The sequence below is a fragment of the Octodon degus genome, unplaced genomic scaffold, assembly GCF_000260255.1.
Source record: "Octodon degus isolate 3935 unplaced genomic scaffold, OctDeg1.0 scaffold00035, whole genome shotgun sequence".
Taxonomy (NCBI): Eukaryota; Metazoa; Chordata; class Mammalia; order Rodentia; family Octodontidae; genus Octodon; species Octodon degus.
In genome coordinates, this window is record NW_004524611.1 from 7,094,895 (window position 1) to 7,116,222 (window position 21,328).

At 49.3% G+C, this 21,328-nt stretch overlaps 1 protein-coding gene across 3 annotated transcripts in view; it reads left to right on the top strand.

The window, feature by feature from the left end:
• Positions 1-16,943, top strand: part of Crcp (CGRP receptor component) — a 47,740-nt gene extending 30,797 nt beyond the window's left edge. For all 3 annotated transcript variants that reach the window (XM_023714333.1, XM_023714334.1, XM_023714332.1), the window contains 2 exons: positions 13,844-13,901; positions 16,748-16,943. In XM_023714333.1, the coding sequence (XP_023570101.1) occupies positions 13,844-13,901; positions 16,748-16,897 (208 nt within the window). In that variant the 3' untranslated portion in view covers positions 16,898-16,943. The remainder of the gene's footprint in view (positions 1-13,843; positions 13,902-16,747) is intronic.
• The last annotated feature ends 4,385 nt before the right edge of the window (positions 16,944-21,328 follow it).

A 21,328-nucleotide genomic window follows, 5' to 3' on the forward strand; every position in this document is an offset into this window, starting at 1 on the left:
CATGTGGTGCTGGGGGATTGAACTGCGGTCCCTGTGCTTTGCCAATCTTGTTCTAAGTAGGTGCTTTAGACCACTGAGCCATCTCACCAGCCCCCACTGTCACTTTATAGTGTATCTTCCAACTTTGTTCCTTTTCCAGATTAGTTGAGCTATTTGGGCCCCCTTCAGATTCCATGTGAGCGTTAAGATAGATCCCTCTGTTCCTGACAAAACATCTTTGGGGTTGTACTAAGTATATCCATCCCTCTGGGTGGTAGTGACCTCATGGCATTGGTAAGTCTTCTAATCCATAAATACTGTTTGTGTCATCTTTAATTTCTTTCAGCAGTGTTTCATAGTTTTCAGTGCAGTTCTTTCATCTCTTTGGTTGAGTTTGTGCTTTATTTTTTGGTGTAGTTATGAATGAAGTTAAAGTAGCCTCTGGTGCCACCCCAAGAACACTAGAAGAAAGAACCTTAGAGCCTGCAGGCGGTGCATGCCTGTAATCCCAGTACTTGAGGCTGAGGCAGGAGGATCTCTGTGACTTTGAGACCAGCCAAGATTACAGAGTGAGTTCTAGGCCAGCCTATAGTGCAGAGTGGGACTGTCTCAAGAAAGGAAAGAAACACTAACTGCCCAGGCTACCAGACCAGAGCGTTTTCTAGGAGAGCTGATTCACAGCGCTGCTGCTCGTGTTCACAATGGGCGCTAGGAAAAGAGCCTCTTTCTGGGCCTGATGTCCTGAGCGAGGGGTCAGCATGTGCGGTTTATATGGGCATTTGAGGAATTTTGGCTCAGGTTTGGAGCCATTTTCTTTCAGTGTTTTTGGCAAGAACCTAACCAGCTATATCAGAGTCCGGGAATGTATCCTCTTGTCTGAGTTTAAGCCTGCTGACCAAGCCCTTAGCTGGCTGCCCCGAGTGGCCAAGGTCGTGATTTTTGATTAGGCACAGAAAGTGTGGGTGGAGGTGGCACATGCCTGTAATCCCAGCACTCGGGAGGCTGAGGCAGGAGGATTGCCACGAGTTTCAGCTGGGCTGAGCTACACAGGCAAGACTCTGTCTCAAAAAAAAATAAAAAGTGTGAGTTTATTTTTTGTAAAAATAAAAATTGCCGGGGCTGGTGATATGGCTCAGTGGTCTAAAGCACCTACTAAGAACAAGCTTAGCAAAGCACAGGGACCGCGGTTCAATCCCCCAGCACCACATGCCAGCCAGCCCCGCCCCCTGGTGGGCTGAGCTGGCCACACACACACACACACACACACACACACACAAATAAATAAATAAAATTTTTTAAAAAATAAATAGATAAAAATGGCCACGAGTTTGAGCTGGGCTGGGGTGGGAAGCACTTTGCAAAATATTTTCTTAATTTCCTTTCAGATTGTTCCTTGTTAGAGTTTAGACACAAGTGATGTTTGTATGTTGATGGTGTAACCTGTCACCTTGCTAAATTCATTCAGTAGTGGTAACAGGTTTCATATGGTGTGTCCAGGGTTTTCTAAATGTAGGATCATCTCCCCTAGGAACTGAGGGAATTTTATGCCTTCCTTTCCAATCCCTATATGCTCTTTCTTCTGTCTATTACTCTGACGAGACCTGCTAGACTGTTGAGTAGAAGTGACAGAAGTAGGTGTTGAAGTAAACGTCGAGAGTCCCCACAGTGGACGGTCTGTAAGGATGGGCCGAATGGCAGTGGAGCTCTTCTGTGAGCAGGAAACCTGGGAGTGCCCACTGGAAGAGCGCTGGGGCAGGGTGGGGCTGCTTTGTAGACACAACTGCTGCACGAAGTCCTGACAGCCTGCTCCATTTTGCAGGGGGATGAACGGAAACTCAGGTGATGACATGCCTGCCCCAGATCTGGCAGGTAGGATCTGTAAGTCCAGGGCTGGGGAGATAGCTCGGTGGTCTAAGTAACTGCCTAGCAAACACAAGGACCCAGGTTTGATCTCAGGTACCACATTCCCTGCCAGCCAGAAACCTCGGCCCCACTGTGTCTGCCATCAGAACTGGACATGGTGGCGCATGCCTGTAATCCGGCACTTGGGAGGCTGAAAACAGGAAGGATCACTACGAATCTGTGTAGTGAGACCCTGTACCGAATGGATGAGTAAATGAATGAGTGAATGATTTTTAAAAATTTTAAAAAACAAGAATCTGTAAGCCCAGTAGTGAAGTCTTTTAGTTTTTTGTTTCTTTGTTTTTAAGTATACTTAGTACAGGGTCTCATGATACAGATGAGACTCCTAGTGATCCTTCCTGTTTTCAGCCTCCCAAGGGCCGGGATTACCGGTGCTTGCCACCATGCCCAGTCTCAATCACTGTCTCAGCAAGCCCTGGGGGTGGGGCCAGCAGGCTGGGGATTGAACGCCATCTCTGAGCCTGCCTAAGTAGGTGCTTTAGTCCACTGAGCTAACTGGCTGGTCTTTTAGTTTAACTTGAGCCTGATGTGGTTTTCCAAGAGATCTCGTGAGCAATCCCATGAAGGCAGTGAGTGAGCGCACCCCAGCCCTCCGATGGGCCCTGTGCACACGCTTGCTGGGGCATTGAAAAGCAGTTGCTTTCAGAGTGGGGCGCTTCCTTTCCAGATGCCAGGTGCAGGAGCAACCCTAAATATCTTCAGATCACTGCTAGATTTATAGAAGTACTTGTTTTGAATGGTTTATCAGGTCTTTCACATGTAAACATCCGTTTGTACTGCAGACCAGTTCTGTTGTTCTGGCCTTGTGTAATTCATCCTCCCCCTGCCCGTTACCTGACAGTGGATCTGTGCTCCCTGCTGTTTTCGCCTTTGCAGAAAGGCAGAGAAACGGGCTGCGCTAGTGTAAGACTCTGGGCATGGCTTCCACATAGCATGATGCATCTGCAGCATATCAGTACTGCTGCACATGTGGCAGAAATTTGTTCCTTTTGTTGTTGAATGACATCTTTTATCTCGACTACAGATTTTTTTTCATACTCCAGTTGAAAGACATTGAAAAATTTTCTGTTTTTTGACCCTTCTGAGGAAAGAGTTACTGATACCTCATACAGATGGTTCTGCCTTGGATCTTAATGTCCCTGAAAGGCTCAAGTGCTGAAGGCCTGCTCACTGGCTTGTGACCCTGTGGGATGGTGGGCCCTAGGACCTAGGAGCAGGGACTCAGGTCCCAGGTGAGTCCCTGTAGGGACATGGGCGCCTGGAGACCTAGTCCCCTCCTCTCTGTTTCCTGCTGCCCGCTCAGCTCCACCACAAGCTCCCCACACTGATAGTCCAGTGCCCCACAGGCCCAGAGTGACACTGCCCAGCAACCATGGACTGAACCTCATAAGCCGTGAGCCTAAGAAATCTTTCCTCTGCCTAAGTTGATTGTCTCAGGTGTTTTGTCACAGCAACAGAAAGCTGAGCAGCATACAAGTTTTTGCTTAAAGTGAGGTTCTTTTTTCTTCTGGGAGCTTACCTAGAAGAGAAATTGTAGGTCATACGAGTTTAACTCTAAGAACCCCTGAGACTTTCTCAGAGTAATACTATTTTGCTTTTACCTCAGCAATGCCAGAATTTCATTTGCTCACTATCCTTGATACTGTAGTGTTTTTCTTGGAGCTATTAAATTGATTTTTTAAATTATTTTATTTTGGGGCTGGTGAGATGGCTCAGTGGTCTAAAGCACCTACTTAGAACAAGCTTAGCAAAGCACAGGGACCACGGTTCAATCCCCCAGCACCACATGCCAGCCAGCCCCGCCCCCTGGTGGGCTGAGCTGGACACACACACACACACACACACACACAAATAAAAAAATTTAAAAAAAAAGAAATAAATTATTTTATTTTTTGTGGCCAGCTTAGCCCACCCTGGGGGTGGGGCTAGTGTGGCATGTGGTGCTGGGGATTGAACCACCGTCCCTGCACTTTTGCCTAAGCTTGCCTAGGCAGGCGCTTTAGACCACTGAGCTGTCTCCCCGGCCCTATTAAGTTGATTTTAAGTAGTAATTCACCGTGCCCTGGATTTGCTTTCCTTTAATAATAAATACTAAACCTGTTAATATGCTTATTTACCGTTCACTTATTTTGATGAAGCACCTCTTCATCAAAAGCTTGTTTTTTTGTTGTTAGACTTTTGAGAGCTCTTTATATGGTCTGAATGGAGAGGTTCTGTTTTGGGTATGTGGCTCGCAGGTGTTTCCTCCCGTCTCTAGTTTGTCTTTTCCTTCTCTTAACAATGTCTCTGTCAGAGCGGCAAGTTTTAGTTCTGATGAAATCAATTTTTTTTTCTGCATCTAAGAATTGTATCTAAGAGTTGTATCTAAGAATCCTGCTGAACCCAACATTACAGAGTTTTCTTCTAGAAATAAGTGATTTTGAGTTAAGGTGGGGTTTGGTTTGAGTTACAGGTGGAGATTATGAGTGGGGCGGGGGGCTCTGCAGTGGCAGTTGCTGGAGACTGGCCTGGCTGCACTGAGCTGCTCTTGCGAAGGAAGAGAAGAACGCTGGGCCTGCGGCTCCACTCCCCGTGTGCGTCCTTCTGCCTGCACTCTAGCGTCCGGGTCACAGCAGCTGGGTAGGAAGCACAAGGACAGGATGTGACTTCTTCAAGTTTGTGACTTTTTCCCAATTATTTTGACTTTTTTTGATTATTTTGCTTTTTCTGTGTGCGCTTCTGAATTTTCTTGATTTTGTATAGAACGAACTCTGCTGGGATTTTGCTTGGGATTACGTTACACTCACAGTCCTGTTTTGGGGAGAGCTGATGGCATCGCATCTTTCAGTCCAGTGTAGAACACAGGCTCTGCACAGTGTTTTAGGTTTATACCTGAGTATTTTGTAATTTTGGGTGTTACTGTAAATTGTTGTGTTTTGTAGTTCATTGGTAATGTACTACATTCATTGGTAATGTAAAAAAATATGAGTGAGTCGTCTCTGTTGATCTTATGCCACCCGATTTAGCAGTCCTGGAAACATTTTCAGTATATAAGTATGAGAATATCATTCTTTAAAGTCCTGTCCTTGGAACTTTGATGATGTTATTCCATTGTCTTCCAGAGGTCATGGTTTCTGATTATAAATTTGTGACTACTCAAGTAGATGTCGTCATCTTCTGGCTTTCAAGAGGTCCTTTTGTTGTTGCTTTTAGACAGGGTCCAGCTGTATAGTTCAGGCTGGCCTTGAACTCACATGTAGGTCAGGCTGGCCTTGGCAGCCCTCCCACCTCAGCCTCCCAGTGCTGGGATTGGTATAGGGGAAAACTCCCAGCCTGAAAGCCACCTGGGGCAAGTCTGTGGTCTCTCAAACCGAAGAGTGACTTTTAGGAACAGCACAGGTTAAGAGCAGAGTATATTTATTAGGGAAAGAAAGCTTCTGTCAAAAGGAGGGACAGAAGGAAACCTGAATGGGTTGCCCAGGAACCCGTCTTTTCTAGGGGATTTATAAAGCAAAACCATAAGGTGAGGCGGGTCTAAGTTGGGAAACGGGAACTTGCTAGGTGGGCCTGAAAGGGGACAAAACTCTGGTCAACCAATAAGATTATGGGCATAATTGCTCAGGTAAGATTGATTAAATCAGGGTCAGATGGGGAAGCGAGTCACGTAGCAAGCCGGCATGAATACAGAACGGCTCTTGCTGTAGGGGTTGGGGTAGTGAGTCTTACTGGCTTTTTCAAGGTGACTGATACCTACCTAGAATATCAGTCCCTGAGGTCTGTCCCTAGGGAGGTGTGTGGCTGTGTTTGTTTCATCTCTGGCCCACAGCAGAGGTGCCTGTCTCGCCCATAGTTGTGAGGTGTCTTGTCTTCCATATTGGGTCCTTTGAAGGCCGAGCCTTGTCTGACTGCATGTAATTTTTTTTTAAATCTAACTCAGCTGCCTGCAACAGGATTCTGCGTGTGTGCCACCACTACTGGCTTTCAACAGTTTTCTGATCTTGGGTCTTCAGTAATGTTTACTCTTGCATTTAGGCTTTTATTTTCAGTTGATCTTTGCTGAGTTTCTTGATTATATATATTTGTTTCTTACTAGGTGTGTGACCGTTTCAGCTACTAGTCCTTAAAATGTTTTATCCCATCCTATTCTCTTTCTCCTGAACTCTGAAAGTACAGCTGTTAGACTCTGACCCTGTTCTGCAGCCCGGGCCACAGTTTTGGCCACAGTTTTACTTTTTCCTCTTTCACGTTCAAATGGGATTTCTTTTGTTCTTTCTCTGAGGTCAAAGATTCCCTGTCCTGTTCATTCTGTCAGTAAGTCTGTCAGTGAATTTTTCACTTCAAATATTTTGAGTTCCAAGCTACCATTTGTTTATCTTGTATAGTTTCTGCTTTTTCCTAGAACTGTTGTTAGCCAGCATTCCTGAAATGTTCGCTTTCCCCTCCTGTTGTTACAGCAGCCAGGAGCATCTTTGAGACTTCTGAATGTCTGAGTCCTGGTGGGTTCCCCGTCTGCCTGTTATCTTTTCCCTAGAGAACCAGTAATTTCTTCCTGGTTCAAATAGCTGTAAGTTATAGCACATTCATTTTGAATATGACATTCTAATAGTGTAGACTCCAATTCCTGGTTCATGTTAATTTGTTGGGGGGAGCAGTCCTCCCAGCTAGGTTCGGACTCCAGTGCAACTTGCCTCTCAGGTTTCAGCGGTAGATCCGGTGCTAGAGGCCCCGCTTGCTGTGCGGTAGCCTAGGATAGGAGGGAAAGTGGTGATTTAGCCTGCGCACTTAGTGTCTTTGCTGTGCTGCCCCGGTGTCCCTGGGGCTCCGTTAGGGCTGAGCTGGAAAAAAGGAAAGGAAGCAGGAAAGGGATTTCCCGCCCCTGTGGGCCGCCTGAGGTTCCCTTACTCCGTTGAGGGGCCTGAGATTTGGGTGAGCCTCACCTGGATTTCAGGTTCCAAGGGGTCCAGTTCCAGTGTTCTAGCAAAAAGGTGACATTTTTTCCTGGCGTTCTTTAGTGCTGCCTCTGCTTGAGGCCAGGATGGGGCAGAGGAAGGAGGTGGGGGCAGGGTGGGTTGCCCTAAGAAATTTGCACCGGCCCTCCATCCCAGCTGATGCTTTTAAATTCATCTTTCCTTCAATCCACCCACTTTGGCTTGCTCCTGAGTCAGTTTCTAAGGCCTCCTATCTCTTCATCTGGACTGGCTTTTGCTTCCTAATCCTTTCATATTTTCCATCACAAATTGGGCCTGACCACCTGCTCTTTCCCAAACTGCGGCTGGGCATCACTGAGCAAGCTGGTTCATGATGGGCCATAATCTGTTTAAGCTTAAAGTAGACTACGATATTTAGGGGTTTAAATTCAGCTCCATTTTCCCTTCTGTACCCCTGAGGATTTATAAGATCCCATGTGACTTTTTAGTATTTGCTCTGTATTAAATACTTGATCCTGCAACTCTTCCCCGAGAAGCTGCAGGCAGTGTCGCACAGTGGCCAGTAGGGGGAGCCTGTGGGCTTTTCCTTGTGTTTGCGTGTCGGCCCTGGCATTGGTGCCCACTGCAGCTGAGGTGGCAGCTTGTGGCCAGGACGGACCATCGCCCACTGGCCAGGGGCCTAAAGCAGGAAGAGCTGTGAAGTGACTTTGCACCTCAGGTCTGAATATCCCCAGGGGAGAGGCGCCAAGGTAGTCATGTGTAACTGGTTTTATTAGTGAAGTATAGGGCTCCTTTATTTGCTTTAAAATTCTTGCTTTTAGCGGCCATGAGGATAGAGTAGGGACCAGATGTTCCTTAACTCCGCAGCCCGGAGCTCTAAGTCGCTGGCACGACTGGCCAGCTCTCTCCTGAGGGTGCCTTTGCAGCCGTGCCTGCTTAGCTCTGTCGGACACTGTGGTTCCTTGGGACTGTGCCCACTGTATTGTGGGGTGTGTTTGGGGCCAGCAAAGCTCAGAGCAGGAGTGTGGGGTCCTTCCCGGCCTGCCCTCGCCATCAAGTTGCTCCAGTGTCACCTTAGAGTCCTTGCTATCTCTGCCGAGGGCTTTTCTCAGAAATCAGGGCCTCCCTGGCTTTTCCTTTAATTTGCCCCTTGGATTCCACTTACCCAGCACCAACTGTGTCTGTCACTGGGGATGTAGTGGTGGATGCGGTCATCATAGCAGAGACCCTGCCAGCAGACAGGGAGCTGTGCTCAGAGAGGGACCAGTGTGTAAGGGCCAGTCAGAAGAGCCCGCTGCTTCTCCTGGAACGTAAGGAGTGTGTGTGAACTGGGCGGTGAGCGCTTGGGAAACCCAGAGACACTGGCAAAGATCAGGTTTCAGAAGATTCTTTCCAAAGCCTGCAAGGAGAGTGGAGGCCTGTAAGCAGCATCGTGAGATGACAGGAGTTGAATCTTCTAAAGATATTTTATTTGTAAGAATGAAGGTAGATTCTTCTGGTGGCGCATACCTGTAATGCCAGCACTTGGGAGGCTGAAGCAGGAGGATTGCCCAGAGTTGATGGCCAGCCTGAACCACACAGCGATACCCTGTCTCAGAAAAAAACAAAAAATAAAAAGAAAGTGGCAGGCCGCTGCCCTGCAATTGGGAGGTTGATGTGGCAGTGGGAGTGACGGTGGGTGGGCGGGAGGCCCAAGAGGGTCACTTAGAGGTATCGGCTGGGTACGGGCAGTGGGAAGAGGCAGGTAGCAGGGATTCTGCATGGGGTTCTGGCTGGATATTTGCGCTTTTTTCCAATGATGAATTTTATTTATTTATTTTTAGTTTACTTTATTTGTATAGTTGAGATAAGCATAGTGATCGCATTCATCATAGGGAACTTGCACATGATACAGCTTGAGTCTTCTTTTCCCAGTCTTCTCCCTGCGACCTCTTATCCCATTTACAAAGGCTTTGTGCCCATTTTTTCTTTCTGTTATCCTTTTTTCTTGTTCCTTCTTTCCTCCTGCCTCCCTTCTTCCTAGGTCTTCTGATTTTAGCATTTTTCCCTATTTTCCGATATTTACACCCATTTTGGTTCTTACTTACACTTGAAGTGTGTCACATCAGAGAAACACTGCAGTATTTATATGTATATGTGCAGGTGTTCCACTTAAATGGTCTCAGAGTCCATTCATTTAGCTGGAAATGTCTCACACTTACTCTTTATGGCAGAGTAGTACTCCCTTGTATAAAAAGCCACATCTTTATTGTTTCATCGGCTGGTGGGTATTTGGGCTATTTTCAAGATTCAGGTATTACCAACTATTCCACTATAAACATGGGTGTGCACATAACACTGTCGTATGACGCTTCTAATTATTTTGGGAGGATAGCACGAAGGAGAATAGCTGGATCCAGTGGGACCGCTAGTCCTAGCTTGTTGAGGAGTCTCCACACTGATCTCCACAGTGGTTGCACCAGTCTGCACTCCCAACAGTGGAGAAGGCCTTTTTCCCCAGAGCCCCACCAGCATTTGTTACTGGTTGATTCCTTAATGATAGCCATTCTTTCTGGATCTAGGTGGGATCTCAGTGTTGTTTTAACTGACATGTCTCAAATGACCAGTGATATTGAATAGCTTTCCATACACTTATTTGTCCTTTGCACTTCTTCATCTGAGACGTGTTTGTTCATTTTAGACTGGGTCTTTAAATTTCAGCAGGCCAGGGCTGGGAACATAGCTCAGCCGTTTAAGTGCTTGCCTGGCAAGTGCAGGGACTGTGGTTCAATACCCTATACCACGTGCTGTGCTGGGTGCACTGAGCCAGCCCCCAAAACCGGGCGTGGTGGCGCATGCCTGTAACCCCAGTGCTGGGAGGCTGAGACGGGAGGGTCACAGTGAGTCCAAGCTGTGAAGCAAGACCCTGTACCACATAAATAAATAAATAAATAAATAAATAAGTGATCTTTTTTAAAATTAAATTTTAGCAGTGATTTTTTTTGAGTTGAGTTGTCTCTGTTGGGGTTTCTTTTGCTGTGCAACAGCTTTTTAATAAGATGAGGTCTCAGTTGCTGATTGTGTCTGATCAGGGCTTTTTTCAGTCTTTTGCCTTTATCTGTGGCTTCAAGAGTTCTACTGATTCTGTCTTGCAGTAGATAGTGTTTCTATCTTAGTATATAGGTGTTTGATCCATTTCGATTTTAGTTTAATGCGTGTTGAGAGATAGGGGACTAGTTTTAACCTTCAGCATGTGGAAAGCCAGCTTCTCCAGCAGCACTTATTAAAGAGGATATAGGAAGTGCGCATGGAGCTGATCGTTGGAAGGGATGTGCAGGCCCCATTGGGATGTTGAGTTCAGTGTGTCCCACATGCCCAAGTGGAGATGTCTGGGGGCCACTTGTTAAAAAGTCTGGAGCTCAGCTAGAAAGCTTGGGTTTTGTGGGCAGAATCTGCAGTAGCTGTGATTGTGAGGTTCCCATGGGGAACTTGGGGCATCAGAGGCTAAAGGGTTGCCCTGTGCTAGAGGCAGCAAAAGAAGAGAAAGCCAGAAAGTGCTGAGGAGGGCTCGAAGGATCGGAGGAGAATCAGGACATAGGTGCTGTGGAAGCTGTGATAGAGGCGACCCTGCACTGTCTGCTGATCACAGGGGCAGAGTGGGACAGCATGCCCACTCGGCTGGAACCCAGTGGGCCCTGGGCCCTGGAGCAGGGATGGGGGTGGAAGAGAGCTGAGAGCTGGGGAACAGAGACACTGAAGCGAGGAGAACAGTGCGCACACCCCTACGCTCCTGCTTCAGGGCAGGCTCCTTGTGTGGCTGCTTTGGGCCAGAATTTGCTTTTTTAAGAATGGTTGTGATTTTTTTTTTTTTTTTTTTTTTCTTGCTAGAAACCTTAAGGCCTTCAAGATCCTTTCAGTGACCATGGCAGCATTTCTGGTAGCTTGGAGCCTGGCAGAATAAGGACTGGTGATGTGCTAGTCCAGTGTTTTGGTGGCATTAGGTAGGCAGTGCTGTTATTCCCAGGCCTTTTCTCTGGGCCTGTTCTTGTCTCTGTTTTTTAGCTGTACTGCTGGATGACAATGGTAAAAAACAAAGCAAATCATCATTTTGCCCTGAGCATGGGCTCGTCTTCCGCACTCTCTGCAGCTCTCTGCCGAGGTCCTTGTCGCCATCCAGCTGAGCAGGTGACCATTATTCTCAGTCCTGCTGTGGTCAGAGTGGTGCTTGAGCCTCTGAGGGCTTTCCTTCTCAGCAGGCGCTCTCCTCCACTCCTCGAGGGCTCCCTCCTTGGCTGCCTGTGGAGTGGCTGGCCCTGTGCCCGGCGTGGTCCCTGTGTCTGGCTGTCATGCTGCGCTGAGTGTGGGAGCCTCCGGGGCCTGCTCAGTGGGGAGGGGAATCCAGTGATTTCGGCCTGTCTGCCTGGTCTTTCCTCTTTAGCGTGTGGGCTGTGACACCCACCCCATGATTTGCTGGAATTCCTTGCCTATTAGTCTGGTCCTTTTTTTAGTTCTAGACTAAACTGGAGCTCAACCTCCACAAGCTTTTTGACAGACTGCTTCTTCACAGTTGTTAGGAAGGGTCTGCAGTCCCTGCTCCATGGGTTTCTTCTAAGGTCAGGCTGATTGTATTCTGCTGGCCCCTTCCTTTGCTCCACCACGGCTGCACCCTGTCTAGGCAGTCAGGGCCTGTGGTGTTGATGTGGGGAACAGACCCTTTGAGTACACTCTCCTGGCATCCCCCTTATTTCTTTCCCTGCAAGTATTCTGGTGGTTCCCTCCCTCACCCCAGTTCTTCTCGAACCAACATCAGACCCAGCTGGAGCAGGTCCCTGCTGTTCTTGTTGCTCTCCAGTGCCCAAGAAGTGACACCAGTCTTGGCTGTCAGCGCCCAGGTGCCCCTCCCAGCCTCATGCCTACCTCTAGCAGCAACTTTCTCTGGCCATTTGCGAGTGCTGTTTCTGGTCTGCCTAGAAAGTCCTCAGGGCCCGGGGCCCAGGCTGCCTCCTCTGTGAAGGCTCTCTGAGTCTGCAGTGAATGTTGGGAGGATTGTACGTAGCGCTTGCTGCTGCCACCTCAGTAACAACAGCTACGTCCGGAGAATTGCTGTGGGACACACCCCCATCCCTCTTTTTTTTTTTTTTTTTTTGTGGAAACTGGGGATTGAACTCAGGCCCTTGCACTTGCCAGGCAAGTGCTTATTCTACTGAGCCCTCTCTCCAGCCCTACCTCTTATTTTTTGAGACAGGGTCTCAGTAGTTTCCCCAGGCTGGGCTTGAATTTACAGCCTTCCTGCCTCAGCCTCCCAGAGTTCTGGGATTGTAGCTATGTGGCACCACACCTGGCTAAACATAGCAGCTTTGATGACTTCAGCTTTCACTGTTTCTGCAACCTTGGACAGATCATTTACTGTCTCAGCATCGGTTAATCTGGGGGTTAAATGTGCTTGTCGCACAGGAAACAAGTCCTAAGTGGTAGCGGCTGCCGCTCTAGATGTTAAATCTCCTCTCAAGCTGCAGCCCTGCTGTTGCTCCTGCTCTGTAGACCGTGAGACTGGTTTGGGCCCTGGGTAACCTGGACTGCTCCTCAGACAGGGGCTGTGGGGGTTGTGGCTGCCTCGCTGCTGGAGCTCCAGAGCCAGATTGAGAAAGAAATGTAGACACTGCTGCCGCACAGGGGTTGGAACCAGAGTCTCCCTGCTCTTTGAAGTTGTGTCCTGTTCAGCAGGGAGCTGTATATTCCCCCTGACAGATGATAGCAGTTACGTTTAATGGTGACCTTAATCCCTTGCATATTGGAAAGCGGCGTGTGTTTATTTTCCTTCCCCAGCTGGGCCATACATAAGTTCTGGGAGGGCTGAGGACTGTACTTTTTCTGCCCCGTGACAGGCCTCACTCATTTTATTTGCTGACATAGCAAGTTAATACTTCATTTTATTTATTCATTTATTTATTTTGTATTTAGGACAGGGTCTACTGGGTGTTCAGGGTCTCACTGCGAAGATTAGGACTCGTAGTGATCCTCCTGTTTACAGCCTCCCAAGTGCTGGGATTATGGGCTCACACCACCACACCCAGCCTTAATTGCTGTCTCAGTGCGCCCTGGGGGCGGGGCCAGCGCAGCAGGCCTGGGCAATGAACTCCTGGCCCTTGTGTCTGCCTAAGCAGGCGCTTTAATCCGCTGAGCTACTTGGCCAGCCCTAATACTTCATTTTAATCTAAAAAAAAAAAAGGAATTCTCAACCATTTTTAAGTGATGACCAACTGACCAAGATGATTTCATCTTTACTTTTTTAAATATTGCATTAAACATTATTTTCACATATCCTAAGTAAAATTACCATACCACATCAATTTTTTTTATTTTTTTAATGTATTTAGCACAAGGCCTGCGGGGTCTCACTACACATACTGGATTTATAGTGATCCTTCCTGTGTGGTCTTTTTTTTTTTTTTTATCCTTCCTGTTTTTCAGCCTCCCAAGTGCTGGGATTACAGGTGCAGTACCACCATGCCCGTCCCGTTCGCTGTCTCAGCATGCCCTGGGGGCAGGGCCAGTGTGGCAGACCCAGGATCGCATCCCCAGCCCCTGTGTCTGCCTAAGCAGGCACTTTAATCCACCGAGCTATCTGGCCAGTCCCTCAAATACATTTTAAAACTGCAGCTCAGCGAGATGTGATAGTGCACACTTGTAACCCCAGCACTCAGAGGCTGGGGCAGGAGGATCCCTTCAAGTTCAAGCCCAGCCCATACTACATAGCAAGACCCTCCTGTCTGTCTGAAAAAGACCAAAACCAAAATTAAATGAAACAAATTCTGTGCCTCCAGGTCACGGCATCCTGTCCGCTCTGTAGGGGTCTGGTCTGTCAGCCCCTGAGGTGGGAGGCTCTGGTCTTTGTTCTCTGTTCCTCTTCCCTTGCTGCACACATGGAGAAACTGAGGGCCCTGTCGTAGTGCTGCTCCCACTTTTTGTCTGAAGTACTTTTCTGACTCAGCGTGGTTAGGACCCAAGGTCCCCGCCAACTCAAGTTTTAAACGCTTTGTGTTTGTCTTTGGCAGGGCTGAAAAGCTGCAGCTGCTGAACCACCGGCCGATGACTGCTGTGGAGATCCAGCTGGTGAGTGGGGCTGCGTCGGGGGAGGCCTCGAGCACCCCGGTCAGCGAGGCAGACCTCAGCTTAGCTTCGGCTGCTTGGTGCCATGTGCTGGCCAGGCCCTGCCTGCCCCAAGGCTGCTGCTGGCAGCTGCTGCTAGGACTGAGCCGTGGGGCTCCCCTGCTCCCGGCAGCCCTGCTGCTCTACTATAGCAGGCACTTCCTCTCCACAGCCCTCCTTGCTCAGTTGCTGCCAGCTGCAGGCCAGAACCCCTTTCCTTCAGCTTGGGCCATCTCCTCTTGCTCCTTTTCCTCTTCCTCCTGCGTGGCAGTGGCCCTTGTTTCCAGCATCCTGTCCTAACCCAGCTCTTGTCTTTCCCGGCCTGCCCTTCTCCCCACGTCTGTGAGCGCCTGTCTGACACCCAGTGTCATGGGCTCCACAGCACATCACCGCCCTCCCTTTCCCTCCTTTTCCTGCATTAGATGGGAACCTCCCTGTGGCCTCAACGTGGGAAGTCCCAGCAGCACCCGCAGCGTGAGGCGTGGGCCACGTGCCTGGTGCCAGGAGTGTGGGGTGACGTCCAGTGATGTGAGGGCCCTGCCCTGTTGCTCCCACAGCAGGTCCTCTGCGGCACAAGTGAGGAGCAGGTGATCTGACTGCCGGTGAAAATCACTGGTGTGGGAGCTCAGGGAAGGAAAAGAAAAGAAAAGAAAGCAGTTTCCCAAGTCAGTTTAGACGTCGTCAGCTCTGTCAAATTTCCTTTAGAAAAGCATGGAAGAAAATAGCCCGAAATACCCACGATCTTGAGTTTCTCATTGAAATTTTTTCAAGGATAGTGTTGCCTAAAGCTTTCATTGCCTTCATTGTTTCTGACCTCCAGAATATACCCAAATTAGATTAGCAAAATTCCTTCCATAGAGGATGCCTTTCGGGAACCAGCCTCCCAGTTAAATAGAGGGCCCTCTTTGTGTGTCCTGTTACTCTTATGCTTTAGACTGTTGCAGATTCAACTTACAGGAGAGAAAACAGAACAGCAAGAAACCAATCCCTTTTCCCCCTGGGTTAAAGATCACATGTTGCGTCTCCTCCAGCCCTAATCAGCAGCATATGTTACCATGGCTGAGGGACAGATGGCGAGGGAAGGTGGAGGACAGCGGGACCGCACTGCGGATGGAGCCTTAGAGAGCTCTCATTGTCCGGGAAGATTAGCTGCTATTAGGGGACCTTGCTCCCAGGGGCCGTATCCGTGTCACTTCGAATGTCCTTACCACAGTGTTAGAGGGGACTTCGGTTTTCTTTGCTGTGGCCTCGAGGATTAGGGTTTTCTCCAAGTCTTTCCTTTCTCCTCTCAGCCATGTTCTGTGGCCTGGTGCCTCCGTAAGGGTTGCAGGGAGGCAGAGAGCTGGGCCAGGATTTATCAGAGGAGCAACTCCTTTGGTGATGGAAGCCGAGCCCCACACAGGCCTGTTGTGCAGGCTGCAGAGCTCAGGATCTGAGCGACACTGCTTGGGCCAGGTCTGCAGGCGCTGGAGCCAAGCCCCAGGACCCTGGGCTGCTGGTAGGTGCCGTGGGGCAGCTCTGGGCAGTGCGCCTGGAGTGCTGATGGCCAGCAAGGAGCAGCATGTCCAGCCCTTCTGACCTCCGCCAGTGGATGATGCCCCACACGCAGGGCAGGTTTGCCCCATGCAGCCCACCAGTCTGTCCCAGGCCACCCACAAGAGGCTCACAGTGCTCAGGTGTTCCAGTTCAGCCAGGGCAAGGTCGCTGGCATACTGATGCCGAGCTCCGCCAGCGCGCCTGGCACGGGAGGGAGGGGGTACCGCCCAGGTTGCCCCCTTCTCCTGTAGAGCAGGCAGCCTGGGTGCAGACCATTGCCTCCTAGCAGTGGCTCCCTGTCAGCCAAGTCCCACTCCTGAGGATTTATCCACAGAAGGTGGCAGGTCATCTACAGGGTAGGGTAAGCAGTGAGAGCTTCCCATAGTGAGATGTGCAGCTAAGCCAAGAGTCCCCTGTGTGCTTCCTGGTCCCCAGCAGCAGCCACGGTGTCCGCACACGTTAGGGTTCAGTCAGGGGCCTGGGCGTCTTTGGAGGCTGAAGTTCACTCCATTCGCTAAGCCTCTGCCGTGACCTTCTGTGCCTGCCATAGGCGTAAGATTTCCCAGGTGACCTGTGCTCAAAGTTTCAGAGCCAAGCATACTTGTGCGTGCCTGTAGTCTCAGCTACTCAGGAGGCTGAAGGAGGATTGCAAATTTCAGGCCAACCTAGGCAATTTAATGACATACACCCACCTGCAAAAGGTTCACCGTTTCTCTGTAGTGCCGTCTCCCTGCAGTGCCACAGGCCCTCGGCCCTGCGGTACATTTCACACGCCAGCCATCGCAGGGCATGTCGATTTGGGCAGCCAGGTTGAGAGTCCAGTTCTGCCCCTTGCTTTGCAGTGAAGATTAAAAGAAAGAATGGTGTGAAGCACAGGGGCGCCACTCCGGGCACACATGGGCCCCTGAAAGAGCGCCTGCAAACTGTTTAGGTAGTGACAGCAGAACTGAGAAGAGAGCTGCGAGCCTTTTGGCACCGAGCGGGCAGTCGAGTTCTTTCCAGTACAGATGTGTCACGAAATCCAGAGTGTGGAGCGTGTCACTTCACCCTTGACCTTTCTTGTATATGCAACACCTGCTTCTTGGTGCAGATGTGGATGGTGAGAGCAGTCAGGGCTTTCCTCTCCCTCGTGCGCCTCTGGAGCCTGTGTGCTCGGCCCTGCAGTGGCACCTGGTGGAGAGGCTTGGAGATCCAGGTGCTGACCGCTGACTCGGCAGGGCTGGCTGGGCTGGAAGCTCCTGTCTGCTAACGGAGTGTCGTCTTTCCTCATGCAGATGGTGGAGGAGACGGAGGAGCGGTTCACGGAGGAGGAGCAGATCGAAGAACTCCTGCACACTGTCATGAGCATCCTGCCTGCCGAGCCAGAGGCTGAGCAGAATACTGGCAACAGCGCCAAAGCGATGGATGAGGAAGGCGCAGCCTAGAGGAGCACCAGGCCAGGGTGCTCAGGGGCTGCAGGGCTGACAACTGTGTCGTGGCCATTCAGAGCCTTTTGTGTGCTTTTTCCATCTGTCCCACCAGCCTGTTTTCGTGGTTAGTGGGGGAAATCACAGAAATAAGGCAAATAGATCCATTTTGGCTTTGGGAGAAGCAGTGAACTCAGGCTGAGGAGATGGGGCAGGGGCTAGAAGGGAAGACAGTGACTGGCTGCTGGTGGGAGTGATGCTTCCTGTGGCCTTTGCTGCTTGAGGAGCCCTCTGTGCACGCAGATGACGAAGCACTTGCAGAGCCTCTGATGAGCTGTGTGGTAATTGCTTTCATCTGCTTTCCTAGCTGTTGATGAGAGCCGAATTGTGAGAACCCAGTGAGAGGGCCTAGAGCGCAGAGCAGCGAGCAGTCGCTGTGGGTTAGGCCAAACTGCACTGTGCTCGCCCCGAGGGTGTGTCCTCCAAGGAGATGCGGGGTGAGGCGAGGACCGGCCTCCCAAGGGCTCGTCTGTGGTCTCGCTCTCCTAGGCATTCGTGACCAAAGGACCTGGCATCAGACCGTAGTGCTTTCTGCCACCATTTCCTGTCCTGAGCCAGCCTAGCTGGTGGGCAGTGACATGGCCAGGAGAGCCTCACTGTGTAAGGGGAATCAATGTGCGCCTTTGAAGGGGCACCCTTGGGCAGTTCTTCCATAAACAGAGCAGGAGACCCTCGATCAACCAAGAAGGATTTGCATTTGCTGTTACAAGGTTGCATCTGTTTCTGAATTTAAAATAATTACCACGCAGAGACCACTTGATATTCAGGCTTTGCAGAGCTTGGAGCTTGCAGACATGTGGTTGCCCATCTCTGCTCCCTGTTTGGGGAAAATGCTCATGAATACTAATCTGCCGCTTGGTGCTCATTTTGCTCTAAGATTACATATTTCAGTGCTGTTACTTCAGTGACTTTCGATCCCCTTGTAATTCCCAGTTGATTTCAGACTTCCCCACTGCTGCAGTTGATTACAGTTACTGACTTTACCATCCGAGGAGTGGTTGAAGTCTTTAGAGGCAGTGCTGACAGCCACAGGTTTAGGGGTAAGTCTTTCTCCAGTGTGGGGATCCAGTCCAGAGCTGTTGATCTGCTTGTGCCTGTGTTGTTTCTTTTTAACCTTATTAAAAAAGTGTTAGATGGTTTATTTTGATGAATTTAGGGTTACATTAGTGGGGATAAGTTGTTTCCAGTTGTTGCCAGTCTTTGCCTTTGCTTTGAAGAATTTACATTGTCATACACTGAGAAATAAAATGACATCTGACTTAAAGGCTAAGATGTCTGATTTTTTTTTTTAAAGTTAAATACTGTAAATTTTTTTGAAAAATTTATTTCAATATTTGAGACCTGAATTTAGCCTCAGAAAAAAACAGTCCCTGGAAGACTTAACCTTTACAAGAGACATGATGTGGGGAATCCACTGAGATTGCATCATTTATTTTATTTTATTTTATTTATGTTTTTGCAGAAGCAGGAACAAACTCAGCACTTGCTAGGGAAGTGCTTATTCTACTGAGCCATCTCCCCAGCCCCACTGAGACTGCTTCAAAGCTCAGGGGTGTCTTAAGGACACCTGAGAGTGTGACCTTGCTTGTGTAGCGCGGGCTCACACTGGGATACAGTTAGGTAACCATGATTTAGCACAGGTAAGCATGCACGTGTTGGTTATAGTGCCATGTAAGAATGTAAACGGGAGACAACCTGTGTAAGAATTACACAGTAAGGATGCAGGCATGTTTCAAGCCCGGGAATGACTTCGCACGTGGCTTGACGAGGGTAGCACTGTCCACTGTCTGCCTTCTGCTGTGGCTCCTCAGCTCCATAAAAGATGAACACATAAGACCTCCATGAAGGTGACAGCACAGCAGTGACACCTGGATTTGACACCCCTGTGTCAGAGGCTGCAGGAAAGCCGTGTCTGCAGTTGCCCACCACGGAAGCCTCTTAGGCCTGTGACACCATGGGCCACACTGGACAGGTGCTTCGTACACTTAGGATCCCCACGGGTTAAAAACACGTATCAGACCTGGATCTCAGACACCCCTACAGTGGGGCGCTGGGGGCCTTATGCACTGGTCTTGATGATACCATGAGCAGAAGCGACAGACCTTGCCTTCCAAGTTAGAGCCCTGATGCACATAGGGCTCGGGCCCCACATGTCACGCGCCAGGCATTGATGAAGATAGAACTTCCCGAATAGAAAAAGTGGCTTTGCAAAGCCACCTAGCCCCCGACTTGCTAACCACGACCCAGAGTTACTTGCACGCCCTTAAGTGTAGAATGTTACATTCATAACGCTGGCCACCAGACAGAGATACAAAAGTCTTATAAAAATAATAAATGCAGAGGTGTCTGCCGTCCAAGCCTTACAGCAAGATCCAGACAATAAAAACGCTGCTGCTGCTGTCTACTCTTTTCTCTGGATGCCTCATGCACTGAAATCCCCCATCAGTCCCATGACCCCAACACCCTTCTAAACAGTTGGATATTTTTGTTTTGTTTTTAATCTTTTTGAGATGGTCTCTAGGCAGCTCAGGCCAGCTTTGAGCTCACTTTGTAGTCCAGGCTGGTCTCAAACTCACAGCAATCCTCCTGCCTCAGCCTCCCAAGTGTTGGCTGGGATTACCAATTTGAATTTTGACCATGTGTGATTTATTCTTTGCAAAGACAATGTGTAATTCTGGTCATGCTGTCCCTGGAGGTGATGTGAGTGATTGTCCTCACTGGAGGCTGAGCCAGCTGTTTCCCTCCCTTGTCACAGGCAGTTCAGGTAGAGTAGCATCTGCCTGACCCGCGTCCCCACAGCAGCTTGTCGCACATCCGGGTCACCATCATCCTGTGAGTCTTCTTATTCTACCAGCCAGCTAAGGAGCAAACTCATGTGCGGAGGCTCTCCTAAGAGAAAAGCTCTGGTTTTTAATTTGGAAAATTTGGGGGTTGCTTGTCATGAGGTGCTGTTGAACTCTTAAAATTAGACACTCCATTGCACTTTACTCACGGCTCTTCTTTGCCTCTTTTCCTTAATTCCACATAACAAGCCAGGTGTTGCATACCTGTAATCCCAGAACGATGGGAAGCTGAGGCAGGAGGATTGAAAGTCGTTCACGCCCAGCCTGGGCAATTTGGTGACTTAGACTCTTGCTCAAGGTAAATAAAAGGGGAGATAGCAAGAAGGCCCCCAAAATGCTCAACCCTCAGGTCCGTCACAGAGCATATTATAACCACTGCTCCCTCCCAGGGCTCGTCATCTTTCAGGGCTCAGGCATTGTGTAGCCCAGGAAAAGTGAGGGTCCCATGCATGTGTCTTTGGTTGAACACTGAGGCACTGGGAGGAGTTGGCGTGGGCGTCGCAGGCCCAGGGAACCCCCAGACTGGAGCGCAGTGAGCTGGGGATGCAGGCAGGGTGTGAGCTGCTCATCACTTCCGTTTGCAGATGGTGTCGAGCGTCCTCTGATACTGCTTCTCCAGCCAGTGAGTGTCCATCCTGCGCTTAGGGGATTATTTTTCTTATTTTGGCTATAAGAGTGTCTCTTTTGGATACCAGTCCTTTATCAGGACTGCCTCAGCCTTCATTTGTCCTTTTGAGATGTTCTTATCCTGCAATTCAGGCTAGCCTTGAGCTCACTTTGTAGCCAACTCCCAACTAACGATCTTCCTGTCCCAGCCTCCCAAGTGCTGGGATTGTAGGCATGGGTCACCACACCCAGCTAAACAATATTTTCCCTGAGTTTGTCCCTAGTCTTTTCATTCTCTCAGTGCCTTTCACTTAGAAGGGCTTAATTTTAATACAACCCAGTCTAGCCATCTTTGCGCACTTGGCTTGTGCTTCAGACATACCTGAAATTTATCACTGCCACCATGGTCACAGAGATTTTCTTCTGTATTAGGTTTTGGAGCTCAGCTCTTTTACACTTGAAGGTGTTACACAGTTTTGCATTTAGGTCTCTGTTACCTTTCTCATTGTTGAGACAAAATACTCAGCACCCAAAGTTAGAAGAAAAGCATTTGACTCAGTTTGCAGTTTCCATCAGAGTTGGCTGGCTCGAAGGCTCAGTGGCTTGGCAGCAGCATCGCAGGGGAGAAAGGGTCCACAGCAAGCAGGCGGGGGAGAGCAAGCAAGGGACCTTAGCAGCTCCTTTCTGCCCCTTTTATACTCTACTTAGGCTAATGGGATTAGGACAGTGCCAAATCAACCAGTGGACTGATCTCGTAATCCCACACCCTTAATCCCAGCATCACACTCTAGATCCAGCCACCTCTGAGAAAACCTCATCTATGACTGTTGGGGGGTGTGTAGATGCAAACCGTAACACTCTGCGATCCATTTTGAGTTAGCTTTTGGGAAAGGTATAAAGCCTGTGTCTGGATGTTTTTTTTCCCAATGCATACGGGTGC